Source organism: Crotalus tigris, unplaced genomic scaffold (assembly GCF_016545835.1).
Source record: "Crotalus tigris isolate CLP2741 ecotype Arizona unplaced genomic scaffold, ASM1654583v1 scf7180000020216.623372, whole genome shotgun sequence".
In the NCBI taxonomy this organism is placed as follows: Eukaryota; Metazoa; Chordata; class Lepidosauria; order Squamata; family Viperidae; genus Crotalus; species Crotalus tigris.
This window is the reverse complement of record NW_024097909.1, coordinates 346,864-369,410: the sequence shown is the minus strand read 5'-3', so window position 1 is coordinate 369,410 and position 22,547 is coordinate 346,864. Positions and strand designations below refer to the sequence as shown.

Genomic DNA, 22,547 nt, shown 5'->3' with positions numbered 1-22,547 from the left:
AAATACAAAGACCTACAAATAGAAAGTGTGGCAAAATACCAATAGTCATAGGCGCCTTGGGTGCAATCCCAAAACAACTGGAGTACCACTTGAACACCATTGGCATTGACAAATTCGCTATTAGTCAATTGCAAAAGGCGGCCTTACTAGGAACTGCTTCCATCCTGCGATGATATCTGTAATACCATCAAACATCCACATCTGCCTATCCCAGGTCCTTGGGAAAGACTCGATAGACAAAAAGGCCAAATCCAGTCTGAACATCTGGCTGACTGTGCAATTAATAATAATAATAATAATAATAATCCACATCTGCCTATCCCAGGTCCTTGGGAAGGACTAGCTTGGTAGACAAAAATGCCAAATCCAGTCTGAACATCTGGCTGACTGTGCGATGATCCATAGAGCTGGAAGGGACCTTGGAGGTGATCTAGTCTAACCCCCTGCTCAGGCAGGAAACCCTAGATACCATTTCGGACATATGGCTGTCCAGATTCTTCTTAAAAACTTCCAGTGTTGGGAGCACTTAAGGGTGGATCGCAAAGGTGCTTTTCTAAAAAGGCAACTGATTTTCCTTGAGGAAGAAGCAGCAGCTTCATCGGTTGCGATGGAAGGATTTAGAGTCCAGACAGTTGAGACTGAAGGGTGTGTGTATGCGTGTCTGCGTTGTGGTGTGTGAAGCTCTATTGGCAAGACGGGGTTTTCACTTGTGTTTGAACCCGGGGGTCCTTCTCCCCCGTCTGGTTCCACAAGACGACATCTTGCCATAGATCGCATGATGCTTTGGGCTGGAATTAGGTGAATCAGGAGAGAGCTGGAAGGGACCCTGGACATTTATGTTGTGTATGTGTGTGTGTGTATAATGTACATTTATGTTGTATATATAAATGTATGCGAATATAAGTGAGTCCTAGTGGACTATCACCTAAATAGGAGCCACCCTTGTGCTGCAGCTGCCAAAAAGGCCAACACAGTGCTGGGCTGCATTAACAGAAGGATAGAATCAAGGTCACATGAAGTATTAATACCACTTTACAAGGCCTTGGTAAGGCCACACTTGGAATACGGCATCCAGTTTTGGTCACCACAATGTTAAAAATATGTTGAGACTCTAGAAAGAGTACAGAGAAGAGCAACAAAGATGATCAGGGGACTGGAGGCTAAAACATATAAGGAACGGTTGCTAGAATTGGTTATGTCTAGTTTAACAAAGAGAAGGACGAGGGGGGACAGGATAGCAGCCTTCCAGTATCTCAGGGGCTGCCCCAAAGAAGAGGGAGTCAAGCTATTTTCCAAGGCACCTGAAGGCAGGACAAGAAGCAACGGATGGAAACTCATCAAGGAGAGAAGCAACCTAGAACTAAGGAGAAACTTCCTGACAGTGAGAACAATTAACCAGTGGAACAACCTGCCTCCAGAAGCGGTGAATGTTCCAACACTGGAAGTGTTTAAGAGAATGGACAGCCATTTGTCTGAAATGGCATAGGGCAGTGGTTCTCAACCTTTTTAATGCCGCGACCCACAACCGGTCGTAAGTCGAGGACTACTTAACCGGTCGTCAGTCGAGGACTACTCAAGTGGTGCAGCACCGTTTGCAGAATGGGACTTTTGGCAGGCTCAGCAGGGCAGAGACAGCCTGGACAATTCCTATTGGCTTTTGAAAGCCAATAGAATTAGACTCTATTCAAGAGAGTCTATTCTATTGGCTTTCAAAAGCCAATAGAATAAAAGGGAGTAGCACAGCTAAGGAAAAGGGGGAAAAAATGGCGGACTGCGTTGTTTGGCGACCCCCGTGAAATGGTCGTTCGACCCCAAATGGGGTCCTGACCCACAGGTAGAGAACCACTGGCATAGGGTTTCCTGCCTGAGCAGGGGGTTGGACTAGATGACCTCCAAGGTCCCTTCCAACTTTACTATTATTATTATAATGTATATTTATGCTATATATCTAAATGTGTGTGAATATGCATTTATGTTGCATATCTAAATGTGTATATAATATACATTTGTGTTGTATATATAACTGTGTATACAATTTGAGGATGATGTCTTTCCTTCCATGCCAACCCCTCCCCCTCAGATGGGGGGGGAAAAAGCTCCCTCAAACTGTGCTTTTGTTCAGGAGGTTTGCGTTCCCTTATGGAGAGTCCAAGCTGTGCTCGATTTGGCCAAAAATAATTTGAGCGGCAACCCCAACCACAGTACGGCCTTGCTGGGAGGGAGCCATGTGAGAGGCCTTCTCCTCAGCCAGGGTGGTGGGAGTTGTAGTTCAATCTATGTGGTGAGCACCCAGCCACCCACACACGGCCTTCAAGACTCAAGATGGAGACTTTGGTCAGGCAGCTGAGGGGGCTCCCCTCCAAGGCCGCCTCCTCCTCCTCCCCCAGAAGCCCTGCAGCTGCCTGGCCAGACCCCCTCCCCCAAGGGAGGCTCCCCTTCTTCCCTCAGAAGAAAAAAGGCGGGAAAACCTAGCTAGTTCTGAGGGGGAGGAGCCTAAAGAGGGAAAATCCTCACACCAGGGGCCAGTTGAGCCTAAAAGGAGGGAAAATCCTCACACAAGAGCTAGTTGAGCCTGAGGGAGAGGAGCCTAAAAGGCAGGAAAACCTCCCAGCCGCTTCTGAGGGGGGAGGATCCTAAAAGGAGGGAAAATCCTCACATCACAGGAGAGCCAGTTGAGCCTGAGGGGGAGGAGTCTTAAAAAGGCGGGAAAATGCATCTAAGCAGCAGCTCTTCTTTCCTGCCTGGGAAGAAGCTTCTGGAAACTGCCTCCCGCTGGCCTTATTTAGCACCCTTAGCAGAATTCAGCAAGGGGGACGGGAAACAGCAGACACCATGGCTACCGCTGATGGTCGGGTGGTTCATTTGTGTCCAATTCTTGGATCGCCTGCAGTTTCCTTGCCAGAGTTTCCCCCAAGTGGTTTGCCATTGCCTCCTTCCTGGGGTTGAGGTAGAGTGACCGGCCCAAAGGTCACCTAGCCAGCTTCGTGCCCGAGGCAGAGTAGAACTCAAGTTTCTCGCCTGCTACCTTTACCACAGCACCAAACCGGCTCTCATTTATTTGCTGTTTCATAAAATTTGTTCAGTCACCTATTCCACGGTTTCTAGGCAGTTTACAAAACCTAAAACGGAATTAAGTTAAAAATACAGACCAGCATCGCTGGCTGGGGAATTCTAGGAGTGGAAATTGCCCAGTTTGGAGACCCCTGAAGTAGACTTCAGCAAAAAGCCCCAACTAAAAGCATGACCGCACCTTTCAACGCACAAACCTCAGGCCTGGAGCCAAGATTAGAATTTAAGGAAAGGGGTTGTTAAGCGAGTCACACCTGCAGAGAATCTGGCTTTCTCCACTGACTGCTTGTCGTAACTCCAAAGATGGCAGCCCCACGATCCTGGGATGCTGCAACCCATCTTCATAAATACATGGTAGCTACCAAAGTTTAACCCCGTGATCATCAGGATGCAACTGTTAAGTGTGAGGGCCGGCTGTCCCTTTTTTCAACATCATTCTGATATTGGAGTCACTAAATAAAGCCCGCAAGTCACACAGCAGCTCTATAGAAGCCCAGCCTTCAAAACCTGCGCACCCCCCCCCCACTAAAGCCCTCCGGACACTGGATTTGTACCATTTTCTTTCTTTTTTTATTATTATTATTTACATGTTAAAGAACCAGAAGATTTAAACATACAATTAAGATGAAACAAGAGCCCTAGAAGATGGAACAAGTGGGAAATAAAAGAAACGGTAGAAAAAATATACAGTCAACGTAAAAAACTCGATGGGGGGGCTGCCTCTCCTCTTCTGGCGGCCGCCCCGGAAAGGGGGCGAAGAACATGCGATTGTGGCGGTTGTGCCAAGGACATAACACGGCTACACTCACTCCGGGTCCCAAGGAAGCCAGGGGGGGGAAAGGGGGAATAAATAAAGAACCTTGAGTGCGGGGGAGGGGCGTGAGAGGAGGCGGCAACTTTTCTCCCCTCTCCCCACCCAAGAGGGGAGAGGCTCCAAGCTGGAGCACAGGGGGAGGGCACGCAACTCCCACCCCACCCAGGCCGTCTTCTGTCCCTCTGGAGGAGGAGCGTCACCAAACTCAAAACTCGCTAAATGCCAGATAAAAACTACACAAGGCTTTGGAGTTCCAGGCAACCCCTCCCTTCCGGAGCAACCCTGTACACACATAGTCCTGGTGCGGCCCCCACCAAACCGAAGCCACAAACGGGGGGTGGGGGGAGTAACCCAATGGGCTCTCGCCCCGCCACAGTCTGGTGGGGGGAGAAGAGAGGGCAGCCGGCGGCCGAGCCTTCCTGTGCTGACCCAGAGGGGGGAGCCCCCTCGCTCTTCCAGGTTCCGATCCCGCGGAACGCCTCCTCTTCCGGCCTCCCTTGCAGGGCCTCCCCTCCCGACCCACCCGTCTCTCCTCATTCGCCCCCGGGGTCGCCTAGCTGGAGTCCGAGTCGCTTGTGTCCGAGGAGGAGGAAGAGGAGCTGGAGCTGCTGGAGTCGGAGCTGGAGCTGCTGGCGCTCAGGCGGGAGACGGGCACCTGCTGGGCGGACTCTGGCTTCTCATTGGCTGCAGGGGGGGGAAAGAGAGAGATGGGTCAGTCTCGGACCACCAGACACCCCCCCCCAGAGTGCCCATGGCCGCGGCCGGAGGCTGACTGACCTTTCTTGGGCGGCTTCTTGGCCGAGTTCAGCTGCCCGCTGACATCCTGCAGGCGCCTCTCCAGCTCCCGCTTTTTCTCCAGGGCCAGCTCCTCCTTCGTCTTGCCCACCGGCTTCTTCAGGGCTGCGGGGGAGAATCCTGGTCAGGGGGGGCTCCTGCCAAAAGGAGGGGGGCGCTTGCCACCCACGCACAAAGCCTGCTGCTTCCACTCCTCACCCGGGGACAAGAGGGACCCCCGTAGCCTCTACTTCTACTCTTGTGATACGTATTTCAGGCTGTGTGGGTTACGAAGCCATCCACCATCTCTACACTTATACCTTAAACCGTGGCTAAGCAACCCTGAAACACGAGCCCACCCCTGCAACATTCACAATTGGAGGTTCTCCAGCCCCGAAAGGGTGTCATGGGAGCCAAACCTTTGGAAGGGACGACTGCAGTGGCCCACCCAGCCTCCCTGCTGACAAAACCTGCCACGCTAGAGAAAAACGGAAGCAAGGACCACGGGCACCAGGGGGGCCACGGGATGCACGGTAGAGGAAGAGGGTGGCAAGAGAGACCGACCGGGGCCTTCAGAAGGAACCCAAGCTCAGTCCTCGTTTTTAAACTAAGGCTGCCTCCTTCAGTCTTGCTAGGGGATTTTCTGTCCCCCAGGCTGGGCAATGGGGTGGGCGCCCATCTAAGTGAGCCCCTTAAGAGACATGGGTGGGCAGCCCAGGTGGGGGGTTTGTGGAAAAGCTTCCCAGACAAATCCAGCTGGCCAGGAGAACACCCACCCAGAGGAGGGGAAAAGAGCGGGAATGCAAGGCTGTGTGGCAGCAGCAGCAGCTGCTTTTCCTAAAGCATCTGGCAGAATCCCGTAGAAAGGCTTCATCTCCCCCCCCCCCGCCAATCACAACCATTATCCACAACTAATTGTGGATCCTGGGATTTCTCCCCCTCCCCAGAGAAAAAACCCTAACCAGCCATTTTCCTATCTGTGACACTGTTCGTAAACAAGGCCGGGGAAACCCTCCGTGGGGGATCAGGCCCCACTCCTACTCAGTGGTCGGGATAATCTAAGCACTCAAAAGACCCTCTTGGAGACCCCCCTGCCCCCCAGTGCCAACGTGGAGCCCTCTCCGGAGTGCAATTTCAAGTTGTTTTTCACAACTAAAGGCACTGTGGGGAAAACAACAAAACCGGGCGTGAGGAGACACGCAGTCTACCTTGCGCTCCTCGGAATAAAAACGGGGGCAAGGGGAGATCGCCAGCAGAGCCCCCTTCTGCCACGTCGTCTCCCCTCCCTCCCTCCCTGTGGCAGAGACGGCCTCACAGACTCCCCACAGAGCTGGGCCGGTTTGGGGGAGCCACACCACACCAGACTCACTCTCACTGTAGGGCTTCCGGGGCTTCTTGCGCAGGCAGGAGAGGACGTAGTGCTCCAGCTCCCGCAGGGTGGAGGCCTTGAGCGTCTCGAAGTCGATCTCGATCTCCTCCGGGTTCGAGTCCCTCAGCGAGGGCTCCCGCGACTGGATGATGTGCACCACCCGGCCCAGCTTCTCCCCCGGCAGCTTGTTGATGTCCAGGCTGAGCTGGCGCTTCTCGTCGTAGCTCATGGGCTTGCTCTCCTCCTCCTCCTCCGAGTCGAAGAGCAGGGGGGGCGGGGGAGGAGGGGGAGGAGGCGGCGCTGCCCCCTTGGAGCCCCCGGACTTCTTCGAGTTCCTGGCAGGAGAGGGGAGAGGGTTCAAGTGGCATGCAGTTCCACTGGCCCTCGCCCCTAGGAACCCGGCTGGGAGGGGGGATGAGCATCAGCTGTCAGACTTGTCTTGGCTTGTTTCCACGCACACAGAGCTCGCCACGGTCGATCCGCCGGGCAAAGAGAGTCATCACCCAGCTGGCCCCCCTCCCTGTCCTGCCTCAAGCACTCACTTGCTGCTGCCGCCGCCACCGCCTCCCCCACCGGCCTTCTTGGGCTTCTTGGGCTGGGCCGGGTGGTGAGCGCGGCCCTCCTCCTCCCCCGCTCTGGCCTTGCGCTTGTCCAGCTTCCTCCTCTTCTTCCTCTCCTTCTTGTCCCGCTTCCTCTTGGGCTTGGAGACAGGGCCCTGCGAGAGGGCGGCCAGCTGCTCGTGCACGGCCCGCAGCTGGGGGGAGGGGAGGCGGGGAGGAGTCACCAAGCGCCCCCTCCCTTTCTCTTCCCCCCTCCCACCAAGGCCCTGGGGGGGCCCTGCCTCGTTCCCCACCCACCCCTCCATCTTCAACCGGGCAAAGTGCCCCCCCAACTCACCTGTTCCTGCAGCTCAGCCAGCCGATTGGCCCGTTCCTCCTCGGAGTCCGAACTTTCCTCCTCGCTGTCCGAGGAGCTCTCGCTGCTGCTCTCATCTTCGTCCCCTTCCTCTTCGTCATCCTCTTCCTCCTCCTCCTCCTCCTCGCTGGAGGAGTCGTCGTCCGTGGAGGACTTCATCAGGAGCCCCGGCTGGGGGAGCGACGTCGAGGGGGGCCCGACGTGGAGGGGCTCGTCCGGCATCTTGGCGTAGCTGAACTCAAAGACGTCCTGCCAGAGGAGGGACGGTGAAGACAAACACACAGACACACACACACACCTCCTTATTGCTCCGGCATCTCAACGGGGAAGGGTCCCCTCCCACTGGGACCCCCAAGGGCTCTCACCTGCAGCTTGCGCGCCATGGCCACCACATCGTGGTCAGGAGGATTGTACTTGTAGCAATTGGAGAACATCAGCCGCACATCGGAAGCGAACTCCTGTGCGTCGCGGTACTCCCGGTTCTCCATCTTGCGCTGGGGCCGAGACAAAGCAGGCAGGAGAACACCATAAGGTCACAAACCCCAGAGCTTTCGACACACACACACACGTACCATCTCTCCACGGGGCCCACTTAATTCCCACAGGAGACAGCGTCAGGTTGTCCCTAACGTTGAGCACAGCAACACCGGGAAGTGGAGCCCAGCATGGACACATCCTGCTCACCCGGGGCAGCCAAGCCCTTTTCCCCAGCCTGTCTGCCACTACAGAACCCATCTCTTCCAGGCCCTGGGTGCACCCTGGCTACGCTGCTGGACACGGCTGCTACCGGCCCCGCAGCTTTGTCTCAGGGCCCTGGACCTACGTGCGGTGGGGAGTGCCTGGATGTGTCGTTCTTTCCCACAAAGTGAGGCCGGCAAAGCAGAACCGCATTTTCATTCAGAAAGGCTATTGCTGAGAAAATTATATTTTTGGGGGAGGGGGGGCTACTACACTAAGCCAAATAATTGCCTTTTTTTTCAGCTTCTTTCCCAGGAGGGCTGGATAACGTTTCCGGACTACGTGTCCTTCATTCGTCCCTTTCCCATTCTTTCTCTTTCTCTCTCTCTCTCTTTCTGTTTGTCTGTCTGTCCCTCCCTGTGTTTCTGTTCCCCCCCCCTCCCTCCCTCTAGGGCCAGGCTTTGCCCTCATAGGACAAAGGAAGCAGAAAATCCCGCCCAAGACGGACACAGCTGTCGGGCCAACAAGGCCAAAGGCAGACAGGGCAGCGGCCCACTCTCTCTCCCTCCCTAGAAAGCCGGTTTGGTCTAGCAGGTCAAGGCACCCGCCAGGCTAGGAAGCAGGAGACGACGAGTTCAAATCCCACCACTTTAGCCGTGACTTTGGGCACCACCCCCGCCCTCCCACCCGGCAAGGCAGTTGTTACAGGGAAAATTAAAGAGAGTGCTGTCTTGATGCGTTCCATTTATAAAAACCACCGAGGCAGGCTATCAGAAAAATACAAACACTAGAGAAGGTGCGATGCAGTGAGGGAAAGGGGGCCACCGGGAGACCTGGGCTTGTTGGCACAAGGCCTGCATGGGCCCCCTGTGCTCTACCCGAGGGAGGGAGGGAGGGAGGGAGACTCCTTGTTGCCACCCACCACTCCCCTCTCCGAGACCCCCCCACCCGGTGCCAAAGCGTTCAAGTGAAACCCCCCCCCCCGAGATTCCGAGGCGCTTCTGCCCCCCAGGCTCCCACCTTAATGCTGCTGAGGTCCATGGGGTGCTTGATGATCTCGTGGTAGTCGTGGAGGCCCAGGGCGGAGGCGTCCACGGGCTTGTAGAAGGGCCAGGCGTAGGCCGCATGCCTCTTGGAGACGAGCTCCTTCAGGATGCCGTTGCAGTACTTGAGCTGCTCCGACAGCTTCCCCCGCTTGGAGGTTTGGTGCTGCTGCGAGTCCGGCAGGTCCTTCCGGGGGGGCTTGATGGGGCGCCCGCTCTCCCGCCGGGCGGGGACCTTGGCCGCCTTGGCCTCCAGCACGGAGGGGGCGGAAGGGGAGGACTCCCCGCCGCTGGTGGCGATGATGGCCGTGGGCGTGGGGGTCGTGGTGTCCGCTTTCCGCTTGACGCCCTTTTTCTGCACAGGGCAACGAAGCGCTCTCGGTGAGTTGCCAAGAGCGTGCCCCAACTGGGGATGCTGGTGGGACCCCCCCCACACACACACTACTGCTCTTCCCTGGCCCTGATGGCAGGGTCCCCCCGGCCACCCACCAGACTTCCTACCTTGGTCACCGGCTGGGTGGGCGCAGGCACGGCCAGCAGTGGCTGGGAGGCGGTGGCGGCCTGCAGCGGCTTGAGGAGAGGGGCGGAGATGACGGAGGGGTGGGGGATGCTGATGATGGTGGTGGGGATGTCCGTGGTGCCGCTGGAGAAGAGCCCCGTGTGGGAGACCGAAGAGATGGCCGGAACTTGCTGGGCGGCTGCGTTAGCTGCTGCCAGGAGGGCTGGGGAGGAGAAGTTGCCACGAGAGGTTGGCCGAAGCAACTTAAGGAGGTCGACAAGCTCACCACCAACCCCCCTGGCCCTTTCCCAAACTAGGAAGCTCCCCCCCCCCAAGCAGCCTGGGCTGATTACAGTGACATGATAGAAGATTGGACGGGGAGGGGAGACCACCAAGAAACCTGGCAGATTAACCGGGCAGTTGGAAGGACACCCTGGAGGACAGTAGGGCAACATCTGGTCCTCTTGCCAGATGTGGTCTTGAAGGCACTAAGAGGGGCCATCCTCATGAGGCACAGGGTTCAACCTCCTCCCCCAGCCATTCTGCCCACTGCCAAGCCCCGCCCAGTGCCAAGCCCCGCCCCGCCCCTGGTTACCTGCTGCCCGAGAGGCTCCCTTCTTGTGGCTGTTCTTGGCCACCGTGAGGACGATCTCCTGCTCCTCCTGGGGCATCTGGGCCACTTTCTGCAGGAAGATCTTCTCCAGCGTCTGGGCCATCAGCACAATGTCGTCTGTGGGCTGCAACGAGGCGACAATCAGCAAAAAGAAAAAAAAAAAAGGCCGGGGACAAGACGCCTGGAGCTTCGCAGACCCCTTCGGCATCGATTTCCCGTATGCCCTTTTAAAAGCTGAAGGGAAGTTAGCATCAAACACGCTAAAACTGCGCGATCGAAGGTCGCCTGAAACAGCGGTGACAACAGAAGTTTCCCGAAATCCACCCATCTGGGGTTACCGTTCTCTTTCTCAATAAGATTCCCAAATTAGTTTGAATCAGATTTTCACACGACAGAAAAACAACAGGCTGATCTGCACTAGAACAGAAAGCAATTTCCTGCAGATCTGTCCAGACAAGGCAGGGAAAGGTAACCAATTAGGTGACCCATGGATAAAGTCCGGTGGAACCGAGCCCCGGATCACAAAAGCCCCCGGATGCTATTAAGCGCTACTACTTCCCTGGCCCTCCGAACAGGACTTCCATCAGGTGCCTCCCTCCAGCCCAGCCGGGCCTCACCTTGTTGTAGATGTAACAGTTGGTGAACATGGTGTTAAAGTCCTGCATGCACTCGCCCGAACTCCAGTAGTAGCCGTTCTCCAGGCGCCGCTTGATGGTGCCCATGTCCATCGGCTGCTTGATGATTTTGTGGTAGTCCTGGAGACGAGAGGGGCAGAGGGGCCAGCCGTCAGGGACCCTGCAAGCAGCCCCTTCTCAACGCAGCGAACCACCCAGGGTCCCCCCCCCCGGGGGGGAGGAGCAGGCCATGCAAGTCGCAGCAGCAACACCACCCGGGAGTGTGTGTGGGGGGGGTCCTGCCTCACTGTCTAGGCAACCCTGCCACTAAGCAGCCCAGCTGCACAAACACACGCAAGGAGGACAGGGACTCTATCCTGCCTGGCTCTTCCAAAGTGGATGAGAATCCGGCCAAAACGCAAGGGAGCCCCCCCTCCCCTTGGGGAGATCTACAGCCTGTACTTGAAGCCTCCCCCAAGAGCCACCCTACTCAGGCGTAAACAAGCACATAACCCTGGACAGATTTGTTTCTTTTTTTTACCTCTGGGCTTTAAATCCTTGGGTGCCGGCCGTTAATTTGGGGGGCCCGCTTGATGTCTTCTACAAAGTCATGGATGGGAATCTGCAAAACGCATTCAGGTCACAAGAGATTAGATGGGGGAACGGTGCAAAAAGCAGCTGCATCCTCTCATCCATGCCTTTGTAGGGACAGGAGGGAGGAGGAGGAGACCCTTCCCCGGTGGGAGAGGGAGACCCTAACCACTGGCAATGGACCCTGACTGACTGATGGGGAGGAAACGGCATCCCCACTGCTGGGAAGACGAAGCCCGAGAGAGAGAAAAGCCGGCACAGGAGCAGCAACAGCCGAGAAAAGCCGAAGATGATGGGACACCCGAGCAGCAGCGCCATTCCCGATCACCCTCCCCTCAACTCTGCCCCAGCCGCGCAACCCCGGAGGGAGGCAGGCAGGCGGTCGGTTCGTCGGTCCCCAGAAGAGCCAGGAAGCCCCCCTCGACGTCCCGCCACCACGACCTCCCCGCCGGTTACCGGGAGCCCCAGCTTGACGGCGTCCACCGGCTGGCGGAAGGGCCAGGCGAACTGGTGCTTCCAGAGGGCCTTCATCACCACTTTGTGCAGGTACTGGAGCTGGTTGGTCACCCGGCCGGGCTTCTTGGGGTTGGAGACCTCGGGCGGGGGCGGGTTGGCGGCCGAGGACAGGTGCAGGGCCGGCACCGACGCCATGGTGGGGCTCTCGAAGCCCTCGTAGAGCAGCGACGGCTTGCGGATCCGCTTGCCCGGCGCCGCCGACTCCGCCGCCAGGCCCAGCAGGCCGGCATTGCCCTCGCCCAGCAGCCTGCAAGACGGCGGGGAAGCGGGGCTCAGCCGGTCGCGCCCTTCCTTCCCTGCCTGCCTGCTTGCACCGAGGCTCCGGGGAGGCTGGCAGGAAGAGGCGCCCGGTTGCTAGGCAATCCCGCCGCCGCCGCCCCTCCCTTCTTCCTCCCCGGCCGGGCCTGGCCGCCGGTACCTACTTGCCGTTGGGGTTCACGTTCTGCAGCATGCCCGCCGCCACCGCCGCCGCGCCGCCCTGGCCTCTCCGCCGGGAGGGTCCCGCTGCAGCAGCCGCCGCCGGCGCCTCCGTGGCCTCGGGGGGGCCCCCCACCTTGCTGGGCGCGCGGCTCACGGGCGCATCGCGGGGAGGGAAGGCGGCTGCATGGCGGACCGGCGCGGGGGCTTCTCCTCCTCCTCCGCCGGCCGAGCGGCGCAAAAGCTCAGAAAATGGCGGCCTCCGCAGCTGCGCGGCGCTGCAGGCAGCTTCCCGCTCGCGAGGCCTCGGGGGAGGCCGGCCCGCCGCCGGGCACGAAATACGGGGCGTCGCGGAGTCCCCGGAGCCGCCGCCTCCGGAAGGGCCGGGAGCCGGGCTGGTCGTCGCGGGCGGAGCCACGGATGGCGGCGGATTGTCAAAGGGGGACTGCGAGCCGCGCTCCGCTTGGGCCGGCCGGCTCTGCCTGAAAGGCGGGACGGGCGGGGGCGGCCACCGCTACGGAAGCCGGGAGGAGGAGGATCCGAGCGGTGGTTGCAGCGGCGACGATGTCTCCGGATAGAGTCCGCCCCCTCTCCGCCGCACTCGCGCTGGCTCCAACGCGCGCAGAGAAGGCTCCTTCCTTCGCTACAACGAAATGGCGCCTGTCGGCCTGCCCCCGACCGGCCTTATATAGACGGCCGCCGCCTCCCGATTGGCCGACAGCGGGGCTGACATCACCGTCCCGCCCAGCCACGCCCATTCCCAGCCTCGACAGATCGCACGGGGAGGAACGCCGGACGCCGGTGCCTTACGATTGGGCGACACCCGGGTCCATCACTCTTCCACCTTCCGCCCCCTACTCCGGCTGCCGGCTCGCGCATTGGGCCTGGCTGCCATTCGTTCGCTCCCGATTGGCTCGCGCCCCGCGCTGGGGCGGGACGCCGAGTGGAGAGCGGCCGTTGGCTGTTGCTGTTCTCTGCTCACCGCGGGGGGAAGGGAGGGGAGACGGGAGAGGCGCCATTTTGGACAGCGGAGAAGCAGGGCGGCGGGAGGGCGGCGGCGGCGACAGCGTACCGTTCCCCGCCGCCCTCCTCTTTTCCTCTCTTCGAAATAGTCCCTACCCGGGGAAAAAGGAAGCCCCGGATGGGAAAGCGGGCGTTTTCCCGCCTCAGACGTCGTTTCCCGCCAAAACCCGAGACTCCTCAGCCGCACAAAAGATGCTCGGCTGAGGCTCCTCGACGAAATCAGAAACCGGAGGGCTCGGCCGGCCGTCTCCCTCACATATAGATCGCCCACGGGACGTTCTCGGCCTCGGCTTTCCAACGCTGGCACGGCACGCTCCTCAGGGCAGCAGGCGCGGGGGGGGGCGGCCAAGTGAGGCGGCTGAGTCATTTCCGGTGGGGGCGGGGGGTCCCAGCGGGGCTGAAGGGCACGCGAGACAACTTCCCCCCCCCTCGCCCGGACGCCGTGACGCAGCGCTTCCATCTTGGGCGGCGGCGGAGGGGGGCCAGAAAGAGTCCCCCCTCCCCCCACGCACCAATCACCCGCGCAGCACCGACTCCATTTCTTCCCGCCCCCCCAACCGTCTTTCCAGGCCCCGCCTGAGCCGCGCGACCCCTCAGCGCCGAGGGGGGCCCTTCCAGGCGGAGGCGGCCGGCGCGTCACGTGACCGAGTAGCGGCCTCCCCATTGGCCACGCCATGAGCGGGAGGGGCCGAGAGGCGAAAGGCTCCGAAATCGCGCCCGCCGCTCGCCGGACGGCGTCGCCGGAGCGGGGAAAAGCGACGGGGGTAGGGGAAAGGAGACGAAAAGCTCCTCCGTACAGTTAAGGAAGCAAAAAAAATAAAAAATCCTACCAGCGCTGCCACGGCCGCCATGAGCCTCACGTCACCGCGCTCCGATTGGTCCCCGCCGTCACGTGTCCTCGCCGCGGCCGCCGTTCCCAAAAGCCCGGATGCCGCCGGGGACCCGCTCTTTCCGCCTGCCCCGCCGCGTAACCATCCAGCCACCGAAGATAATCCCGAAAAAGCGGCCCGCCGGCGCGGCCCCCTTCCGGCGGCCCCCGCCCCCCGTCCGAGCCCCGCTTTGGGCGTAAAATCAGCATGGCTCCCGCGACGCCCGGAGAAGCCGACTGCGCATGCTCCGCCTTGCCCGCCTCTATCTACCCTCGCGCGTGCGCGCCAGCCAGCGCGGTGCGGGAGAGGCGGGGGTGCGTGCGCAGTGGTGGTTCGTTGCGGCCCGCCGCCGGGCTATCCGTCGCGGCCGATGGGTGCGGGAGTCCCCTTTGGGGGGGGAGGGGAGGGGCAATGGAGGTTTCCCTTTCTGGATCTCGGGGGCGGGGGTTGCACGCTCGTGGGGGGGGCGTCCCGGGACCCCTCCGGGCATGCGCAGAAGGTTCGCGCTGTGCCGCGCCTTGTCCCCGCTTGACCCCGCCGGCTGCAGAGGCGGCGTCCCTTCGGAGGGGGCGGCGGGCGTCGCTCGCTGGCGGCGAGGAAAGACCTCCCGGGAGGGTCTCCGGGGGAGGGGGAGGGAAGAGGCCGCCCCTCCCGTACAGCAGCTGCCGCTGCAGGGTCCAGTGTCCGGCCTGATGACCTCGGGGATCCCTTCCAGCTCTGCCACGCAGGGGAGCTTCCGCTTCGGGGGTTCAGTGCAGGCGTGGCCTCATCAGGGACGGGGAGGGGGCGGAACGAAGCCGAGGCTGCCTCTTCTCTGCCCCGCGGAGCTGCCCGGAGGGAAGGCGCGTCCCGCTCGAACCGGGACCCCGGAGCTCCCCGTTCCGCTCGGAGGGGACCCCCTCTGCACCGCTGCTTGACCCTCAAGCCCCTCTCCCTATTTCTGTTGTCCCCCCCCCCAAGAAATTAGGTGCTCCCCGCTGCCGTTTCTCCCCAGAGCGTAAATACAGCTTCGGAGTTGAGGTGGGGGCTCCCGCCAATTTCTGACCCCCCCCCGGACCGATGGGGAGGAGGGCATTGCTAAAACGTGCCTGTCCAGCAATCCAAGCGAAGGTCCTTGAAGCCCCCCCCCCCCGCACAAGCTGGTCTGGTGGGAATAAAACCTCGTCTGGATCCTGTTTTGTATGTTTCAGTGGGCTGCTCTTCGAGGGCGACGGGGCAAAGGGGACTTCCTGGGACCCAAAACCCGCCAGGGGTCTCTGGGGGGGGCACAATTGGGAGTTTAGTACAAATTCTGAAGGAATTCATCCATGGGCGTCCCCTTCCCCTGGAGGAGAGAACCGGGGATCCCCCCCCCCCAACGTCCCACCTGGAGGAGACCCTGGCAGAGGCACTTGGGCAGCTTGAGTGGCCCCATCGGGAGTTGGAGGGGACCCCCAGGCCGAGGGGATGCCCCTGGGGAAATCTAGGCCCAGCTCAGGCTAGAGTGCCCCCCCCGCCCTCCCCCCCCCGGGTTCCCTTTGCCCATTTCCAGGAAGTTTCCTGATGCTTTCCTACTCAGCCTTGTCTCTGGAGAGAAGCCCACCTTCCTGCCATGTGCACAGGGGCTGTGCTGGGGGGTCAGAAACAAGGGCCCCTGCCTCCTCCCAAAAGAGGTTGGGAGCTACTCAAGAGCAATGGGTGGCGTTCCTCCTCCTCCTCCTCCTCTTTATGGCTCATGGCTGGTTTTGCACACAAGGACCCCAAGCAAAACAGGAACATCCACGTAGACCAGGAAGTTAAGGTCCAGCCCATAGCAAACACTGTTCTCTCTCTCTCTCTCTCTCTCTCTCTCTCTCTCTCTCTCTCTCCCTCCCTCCCTCCCTCCCTCTCCCTTTTTATCTCCCTCTCTCTCTCTCACACACACACACACATTCTCTCTGGGTCTCTTTTCTCTCTCTCTCTTACACATTATCTCATTGTGGGTCTCTCTCGTTCTCTCATTCTCTCTTGATTGACCTGGTCAAAAGGAGATGTGTAGTAGTAGTAGTGGTAGTGGTAATAATAATAATAATAGGAACTGCTTCCATCCTGCCACGATACCTGTAATACCATCAAACATCCACATCTGCCTATCCCAGGTCCTGGGTAAGGACTCGATAGGTAGACAAAATGCCAAATCCAGTCTGAACATCTGGCTGACTGTGCGATGATCCATAATAACAATAATAATGTTGGAAGGGACCTTGGAGGTCAACTAGTCCAACCCCCTGGAAAGAGTTTGAAGGAAGGTGAGCAGAGAGCTGCAAAATGCCAATGAGATCCTTGGCTAGCTGAAGTGTCTGTGTGTGTGTGTGTGTGTGTGTGTGTGTGTGTGTGTGTGTGTGTGTGTGTCAGGTGCCCAGGCAGGATCGGGCAGCAGTTCCTCAAGGGCTCTGCCCAGGGGTGCCACCCGTGGGGAGGAGGCAGGACCCTCACTGGCCCGCCCCAGGTGCTGCAGCACCTCCCCCCCCCAGTTTTTAGTATCTGGCGTTCTTCCCAGGCTCTCCTGAAGGGGGGGCTGCTCTCTAAGGTGTTTGCTGCCCCCCCCCCCCGTCTAACTTTTGACAAGGTGACCGTGCCGTAGGTGAGGCTCCTGTCCCCGGCAGACTGAGGTGGAGCTGCGGACCGACGCTTCCGGTACAAAGGCTGGGCCAGCTCTGGGAGCAGCCTCCGGCCTCTTCCGCCCACCTTCTCGCCCCCAACCCGGACCTCCGGGACTTTTCTCACTGCCCGGGTCGAGGCAGGCTCCCTCCCCTGCGTTCCCCTGGCCCACCGGAGTGCCCCCTCCCTCAGAAAGGGAGGGCAGGTTGCTGTGGTGTCGCTCTAGCCTCGGTTCCCTCTGTCCCCCCCACCTGCTCCCCCCCCCGGCTTGCCGGGTCCAAGGTAGATAGGGGAAGGCCTGGAAAGGAACTGGAAAAACTGGGGGGGGGGACGGGGTTTTTCCGTTTTTTCCAAATGCCTTTAGAAACAAAGCGGAAAAAAAACAAAACGAAAAAACGGTGGTATTTTTTCCAGTTCTTAGTTTTTTTCCCCAGGCCTCAGAAATCATGGGCACGCCATCAATGGGGGCTTTTAAGAAGAGGCTAGACAGTCACTTGTCTGAGATGGCACTATAGGTTCTCCTGCTTGAGCCGGGGGGGGGGGTGGACTAGAAGACCTCCCAGGTCCCTTCCAGCTCTATTCTATTCTATTTTAATTATTCTGTTCTGTTCTATTCTATATTCTATTCCATTTCTATTCTATTCTATTCTATTCTATCTTAATTATTCTGTTCTGTTCTATTCTATGTTCTATTCCATTTCTATTCTATTCTAATCTATTATTTTATTCTAATTCTATTCTATTATTCTATTCTCTTTATTCTATTGTATCTTTATTCTATTCTATATTCTATTCCATTTCTATTCTATCTTTATTCTATTATCTGTTCAATTCTATATTCTATTCCATTTCTATTCTATTATTCTATTCTATTCTATCTTTATTCTATTATTCTATTCTATTCCATTCCTATTCTATTCTATTCTATTCTATTATTCTGTTCTGTTCTATTCTATATTCTATTCTATTCTATATTCTATTTCATTTCTATTCTATTATTCTATTCTATCTTTATTCTATTCTATTCTATATTCTATTCTATTCTATTCCATTTCTATTCTATATTCTATTCTATTCTATTCCATTTCTATTCCATTTCTATTCTATTCTATTCTATTCCATTCCACTCCACTCCACTCCACTCCTCTACTCCACTCCACCCCACCCCACCCCACCCTACTCTACCCCACCCTACTCTACTCTCTACTCTACTCTTTTCTAGCCCGGCTGCACTATCTCCACTTCGGGACCGAAACTGCCGGGCTTCCCCTTGGCAACAGGTGACCAGGGCGCGCAAGGGGAGCGGATTGGCTGGCCGGCCCCAGAGGCGGGCCCCAGGTGGGCGCGGAGCGTCGGGCTTCTCCCCGCGGGGCCAGAAGGACGCTGGGCGAGCGGGCAGGAGAGGCGATGGGTCCCGGGCGCTGCCGGTGGGCGCTGCCGGCCTGGGCTTTAATCTGGGCGTCGATGGCCACGGCTGGAGGTAAAGAGGCGGGCCGGGGGGGGGGCGGAGGCTGAGGAGCGCCTGCCGGAGCAGGAGACGCGCCGCTAGAGCCGCGCTCACACGGGCGCTTGACCCGGGTTACCAACCCAGGCTCCTTCCTTCGCGTAACAAAAGAAGCCGCGTTCGGACGGGAGGCAAAACTCCCCGCCGCCGGGAGCTCGGCGGAGCCCGCTTTTTCTGGCCGTGTGAACGGTCTCCGGATAGCTACACGCTTTTCTTCCCAAGACCAGACCTTCCTGAAGTGCTGGGGGGTGGGGGGGTCCGTAAACCCCCACATATACGACAGGAGAAGCGGCTGGTCCCGGATTTCGGAGCCCCCCCCCACACACACACTCACTCACTCACTCACTCACACACACACCCGCCCGCGCGCTTCGGCTGAACGGCCAGCCTTTCGTTTTCGCTTTCAAGAGAAGGAAGTTTTTCTTCAGCCAGGCTTCCTGCAAGAGTGTCACGTCTGAAGGCGCTTGGCCAGCTCTTCCTCGCGGGTTAGGAAGCCGCGAGTCTCCTCCTGGCCTTCCGGAGCAGCCCAGGCGACGTCTGGCAGGCGCTACAGCCGCCTTCGCACGACCCCCGGGCCACCAGGGTCGGCAAGGAGCCCGACCCCCCAACACACACGGGGGGGGGAAGTCCGTGCCTGGGAAGCAGGGAGTGACCGGCGGAGGGGCGAAGGGAGAGCAGGCGCCCGTTAGAGTTCAGGCTGGTCCTCACGGCCAGCATGCGGGTTGATCCGGAGTTGCTGTGTGAACGCATCTAGAAGAAAGCCCTGTCCTCCCCACCAGCTGAGAAACAGGGAGGGGGAAAGTGGAACGAATGAAGGAAGGTGGAGCAAAACGGGAGTAATTAGCAGCGGGGAGGGGGGTCTAAGACCATTTGCTCAGTCTCCCCCAACCCAAATGGCCCAAATAGCAGCAGCCACCCAAGGGGGGGAGGCAGCAGGCAAAGGAAGGGGTCGTGCTGGCAGCCCCCAAAGCCACACCCTCCTGGAATTGGATCTCTTTGTCCCTCACCAGGGACTGGAAGCACACTGGGGAGGAGGAAGAGGACGAGAGGTCAGAAAAGTCAAGATGGCAGCCCGGCGGGACCGTCGAAGCCCGGAATCCACATCTCGCATGGCGGAGCTTCATGGAGGGCATCGTCGCGACGGCTACGACGCCCCTCTGCAAGCAGCCTAAATCGGGGCGCTTCAAACTCGGCCCTTTGATGACTTGTGGACTTCAACTCCCAGAATTCCTCAGCCAGCGTGTACACGCTGGCTGAGGAATTCTGGGAGTTGAAGTCCACAAGTCATCAAAGGGCCGAGTTTGAAGGCCCCTGGCCTAAATCATGAATGGGAGTCTGGCCTGACCTGGTCACGGGGTGTGTGTGTGTGTCACGTGACGCTCCCCCTCGCTGCCTCCCAGTTTGCCGTGGATGGGTGAGTGGGGGTCTCCCTCCATCCACCCCCTCCTCTTTTTCCCCCTCTCGCCCCCTCCAGAGCAGCCGGCACACCTGTTCTCGGAGGTGTTTTTCTGCCAGAAGGACTACCCGCTTTATGGCCTGGCCCAGACCCTGGACGACGCCCTGGTCCTCTCCTTCGACTTTACGGCCTCCAGCTGGAGCCCCCGCCTGCCGGCCTTCCCCACGGAGGGGCTGCTCTCCATGGCCCAGATCGAGGCCAGGAAGAGAGTCTGTGACGCGGTCCTGTCTGCCCTCACCCGCTTTTCCGACACGTACATTCAGATCCAGTTCCCCGAGGCCACAGGTCAGGCGCTGAGTGGGGTGGGGTGGGGTGGGGAAGCGTCCCCCCATTTATCCTGTTGGGCCACAATTCGGTCACTCTATAAGCCAGGGGGTCTTGTGGACTTCGATTCCCTTTCCAGAGCCCCCTTGCTGGAGGCTGGCTTCCCAGATCTCCCTCTCTGCCCAGGGCAGATTCCTCCTGCAGGATCACTCTCCGAAGAAGTGTGAACTCTCTGTTATTTAAAGCAGAGGGGTATAGGCCCTCCTGTCTGAGCAGGGGGCTGGACTAGAAGACCTCCAAGGTCCCTTCCAGCTCCATGCTATTCTATTCTATTCTATTCTATTCTATTCTATTCTATTCTATTCTATTCTATTCTATTCTATTCTATTCTGTAATTCTATTCTATTCTATTCTATTCTATTCGGGAACCATGATTTATATTTATTATATTATATTATATTATATTAATTATGTTATATTATATATTATAATATATTATTATATTATATATTATTATTATATTATATTATATTATTATATGTTCATAGTATGTTTAGGTGTATGTCGTGTATGTGTTTCACTTGAGAGCGGGCAACTAAATTTCATTTTTGATGTCATTGTGCCCACAGTAAAATAATGACAATAAAGATTATTTTCTCTTCTCTTCTCATTTCATATATCATATCTTATCTTATCTTATCTTATCTTATCTTATCTTATATCTTCTCTTCCCTTCTCTTCTCTTCTATTCTATTCTATTCTATTCTATTATTCTCCTATCCTATCCCATCCTATCCTATCCTAACCCTGGGCCACTTGAAGAGCCAGCCAGCCAGGCCGTTCTGGGAATTGAAGCGGCCCAGGTCGGACAGCCCTGAGTCTGAGGCTGCTTCCTTTTATTTTATGTACTTGTTCATCGGTGCCCCCACCAAGGACCATTGGCCAGTTTACACTAACGCACGCTAAAAAAAAAAAAAATAGAATTTGAATAAAGCCTATAGAGAGAGCAGAATCAAAAGGAAAGCTGAAAACGCTGTGCACACTCAGCAGCAGCGAGCGGGCCTTCCGTGTCCATGCCAATTAAAATGGCACCCAAAGGATCCTACTGGGGATGGGATACAGCAGGGGTCTTCAAACTTGGCTCTTTCATCAGCGTGCCTGGCTGAGGAATTCTGGGAGTTGAAGTCCACAAGTCACCAAAGGGCCAAGTTTGAAGACCCCTGGCCTACAGTCTGTCTCAGGAGGAAAGCACCACCCTTGCAGAGACCCACTCACACACACACACACACACACAACCCTTTGGTGGGGAAGGATCTGAGGCAGGGTCTGGGTGTACATCCTGAAGGCCTGAGCCGGTACAGGGGGGAGGATGAACACAATAGCGGAATAAGAGAGTTGGAAGGGATCTTGGAGGTCATCTAGCCCAACCCAGGTGCTGAGTTTTGCTCCAAGGCCTTTTGAGCCCGGATGAGGTCAATCCCGGACTTTAGGGGCCTCTGCTGGTCTTCGTGACTCTGAGCCCTGATGTTTTGCCCCTTTGGAAAGAAGCCAAGTGTCCACCCCGGGGGACTCACTGGGCCGTTTCCCCCCCCCCAGGAATCCCTGAAGTGGAGATCTTCACCCTGCAGCCCCTGGTGCTGGGCCAGCCCAACGTCCTGGTCTGCTCCGTCAGGAACATCTTCCCTCCTGTGGCCAGAATCAGGTGGGCCCACCGGGACCAGGAGCTGACCCAGGGCGTCTTCTCCACCCAGACCTACCCCGTCCAAGTGCTGGATTTCCAGATTTTCTCCTACCTGGAGGTGACCCCCCAGGCAGACGACATCTACAGCTGCACCGTGAAGGGCCTGGGGGGCAAATTCGACAGCAAGGCCTTCTGGGGTGAGCTGCACCCCTCCCTCCTCCCTTCCCGGGCTTCCGCCAGAAGACCCCCTCCCGACTAACCCTCCCCTCCCCCTGCTTCCCTTGCAGTCCCCAAAGACCCCATCGCTTCCAAGCTCCTGGAGAACGTCCTCTGCGGCCTGGCAGTGGCGGTGGGAGGGGTCTTCTTCATCCTGGGGGTGGTCCTCCTGGCCCTCTCCTTCAGGGCCAGGCACGCAGGTAGGCCGAGGGGGAGGGTCAATCAAGATCCGGAGGGGATCTCGGCCTGCCCCTCCCGCGGCTTGGCTCCTGGGCAGAGCCTCCCCGAATGAGGAGTCAAGTTGGGGGGCGGCAGATTTGGGGAGGGGGGGCCTTGCCCGCTCTGCCCCCACTTTGTACAATCACCCCTCTCTTCTTCCTTAGACTGAAGGTGGCCCCATTAAGAAGACCCTCCTTTCTCCATTTCCCCCCCCATCCATGGATCGGCAGGACCCGGAGGCCTAGCTGGGAAGAAGACCCCCCCCCTGGATGTCAGCGTTCCCCCCTCCTCAAACTGAGCAGGGAAAGCCCCTTTCGGGAGGAGGTGCTCCCCCCTCTGCCCCTCAACCCCAACCAGCTGCAGAACAGATTCTGGGAGGGGGGAAGGCTGGGGGGCTGGGGAGGGGTCCCACCTGGGAGGATCACCCAAAAGGACGCACATTGAATCACACGGTTTCCGCTCCTCTCCTCCCCCCCCCCCACTTTCCTGCCTTTGGGCCTCATTGCCGGGCAGGTGTGAGCCCCCCCGCATTAGATTGGTCCCCCCCACCCCAGGCACCGGTGGGTGCAGACACTGGCAACCAGAAGGAGCATTTTATTCGCTCGTTTTAACCCAGGGGTGGGCAACCTTGGCTCTTTGATGCCTCATGGACTTCAACTCCCAGAATTCCTGAGCCAGCCAGCCATGGCTGGCTGGCTCAGGAATTCTGGGAGTTGAAGTCCACGAGGCGTCAAAGAGCCAAGGTTGCCCACCCCTGTAAAATTTAACCTGTAGCAAAAAGCCG

At 58.1% G+C, this 22,547-nt stretch overlaps 2 protein-coding genes across 7 annotated transcripts; one reads left to right on the top strand and one right to left on the bottom strand.

Annotated features, from left to right (window-relative positions):
- Positions 1 to 3,616: 3,616 nt before the first annotated feature.
- BRD2 (bromodomain containing 2) lies at positions 3,617 to 14,000 on the bottom strand. Of its 6 annotated transcripts, none has more exons than XM_039365930.1 (12): positions 13,766 to 14,000; positions 11,436 to 11,742; positions 10,392 to 10,529; positions 9,757 to 9,898; positions 9,164 to 9,384; positions 8,640 to 9,017; positions 7,307 to 7,435; positions 6,924 to 7,190; positions 6,569 to 6,780; positions 6,027 to 6,361; positions 4,661 to 4,783; positions 3,617 to 4,567 (listed from the first exon to the last, which is right to left on the bottom strand). In XM_039365930.1, the coding sequence occupies exons 2-12, from the start codon at positions 11,628 to 11,630 to the stop codon at positions 4,437 to 4,439; spliced, it is 2,271 nt and encodes a 756-aa protein (XP_039221864.1). In that variant the 5' UTR covers positions 11,631 to 11,742; positions 13,766 to 14,000; the 3' UTR covers positions 3,617 to 4,436. The 6 variants fall into 6 exon arrangements, with proteins under 6 accessions (XP_039221864.1, XP_039221868.1, XP_039221863.1 ...); XM_039365934.1 differs by lacking the exon at positions 11,436 to 11,742 and adding an exon at positions 10,930 to 11,010 and having other exon boundaries at positions 13,766 to 13,997; XM_039365929.1 differs by lacking the exon at positions 13,766 to 14,000 and adding an exon at positions 11,918 to 13,754.
- Positions 14,001 to 17,887: 3,887 nt separating this feature from the next.
- On the top strand, positions 17,888 to 22,070 carry LOC120318379 (class II histocompatibility antigen, M alpha chain). The gene is made up of 5 exons (XM_039365906.1): positions 17,888 to 17,903; positions 19,402 to 19,668; positions 21,244 to 21,525; positions 21,616 to 21,744; positions 21,928 to 22,070. The coding sequence occupies exons 1-5, from the start codon at positions 17,888 to 17,890 to the stop codon at positions 21,930 to 21,932; spliced, it is 699 nt and encodes a 232-aa protein (XP_039221840.1). The 3' UTR covers positions 21,933 to 22,070.
- The last annotated feature ends 477 nt before the right edge of the window (positions 22,071 to 22,547 follow it).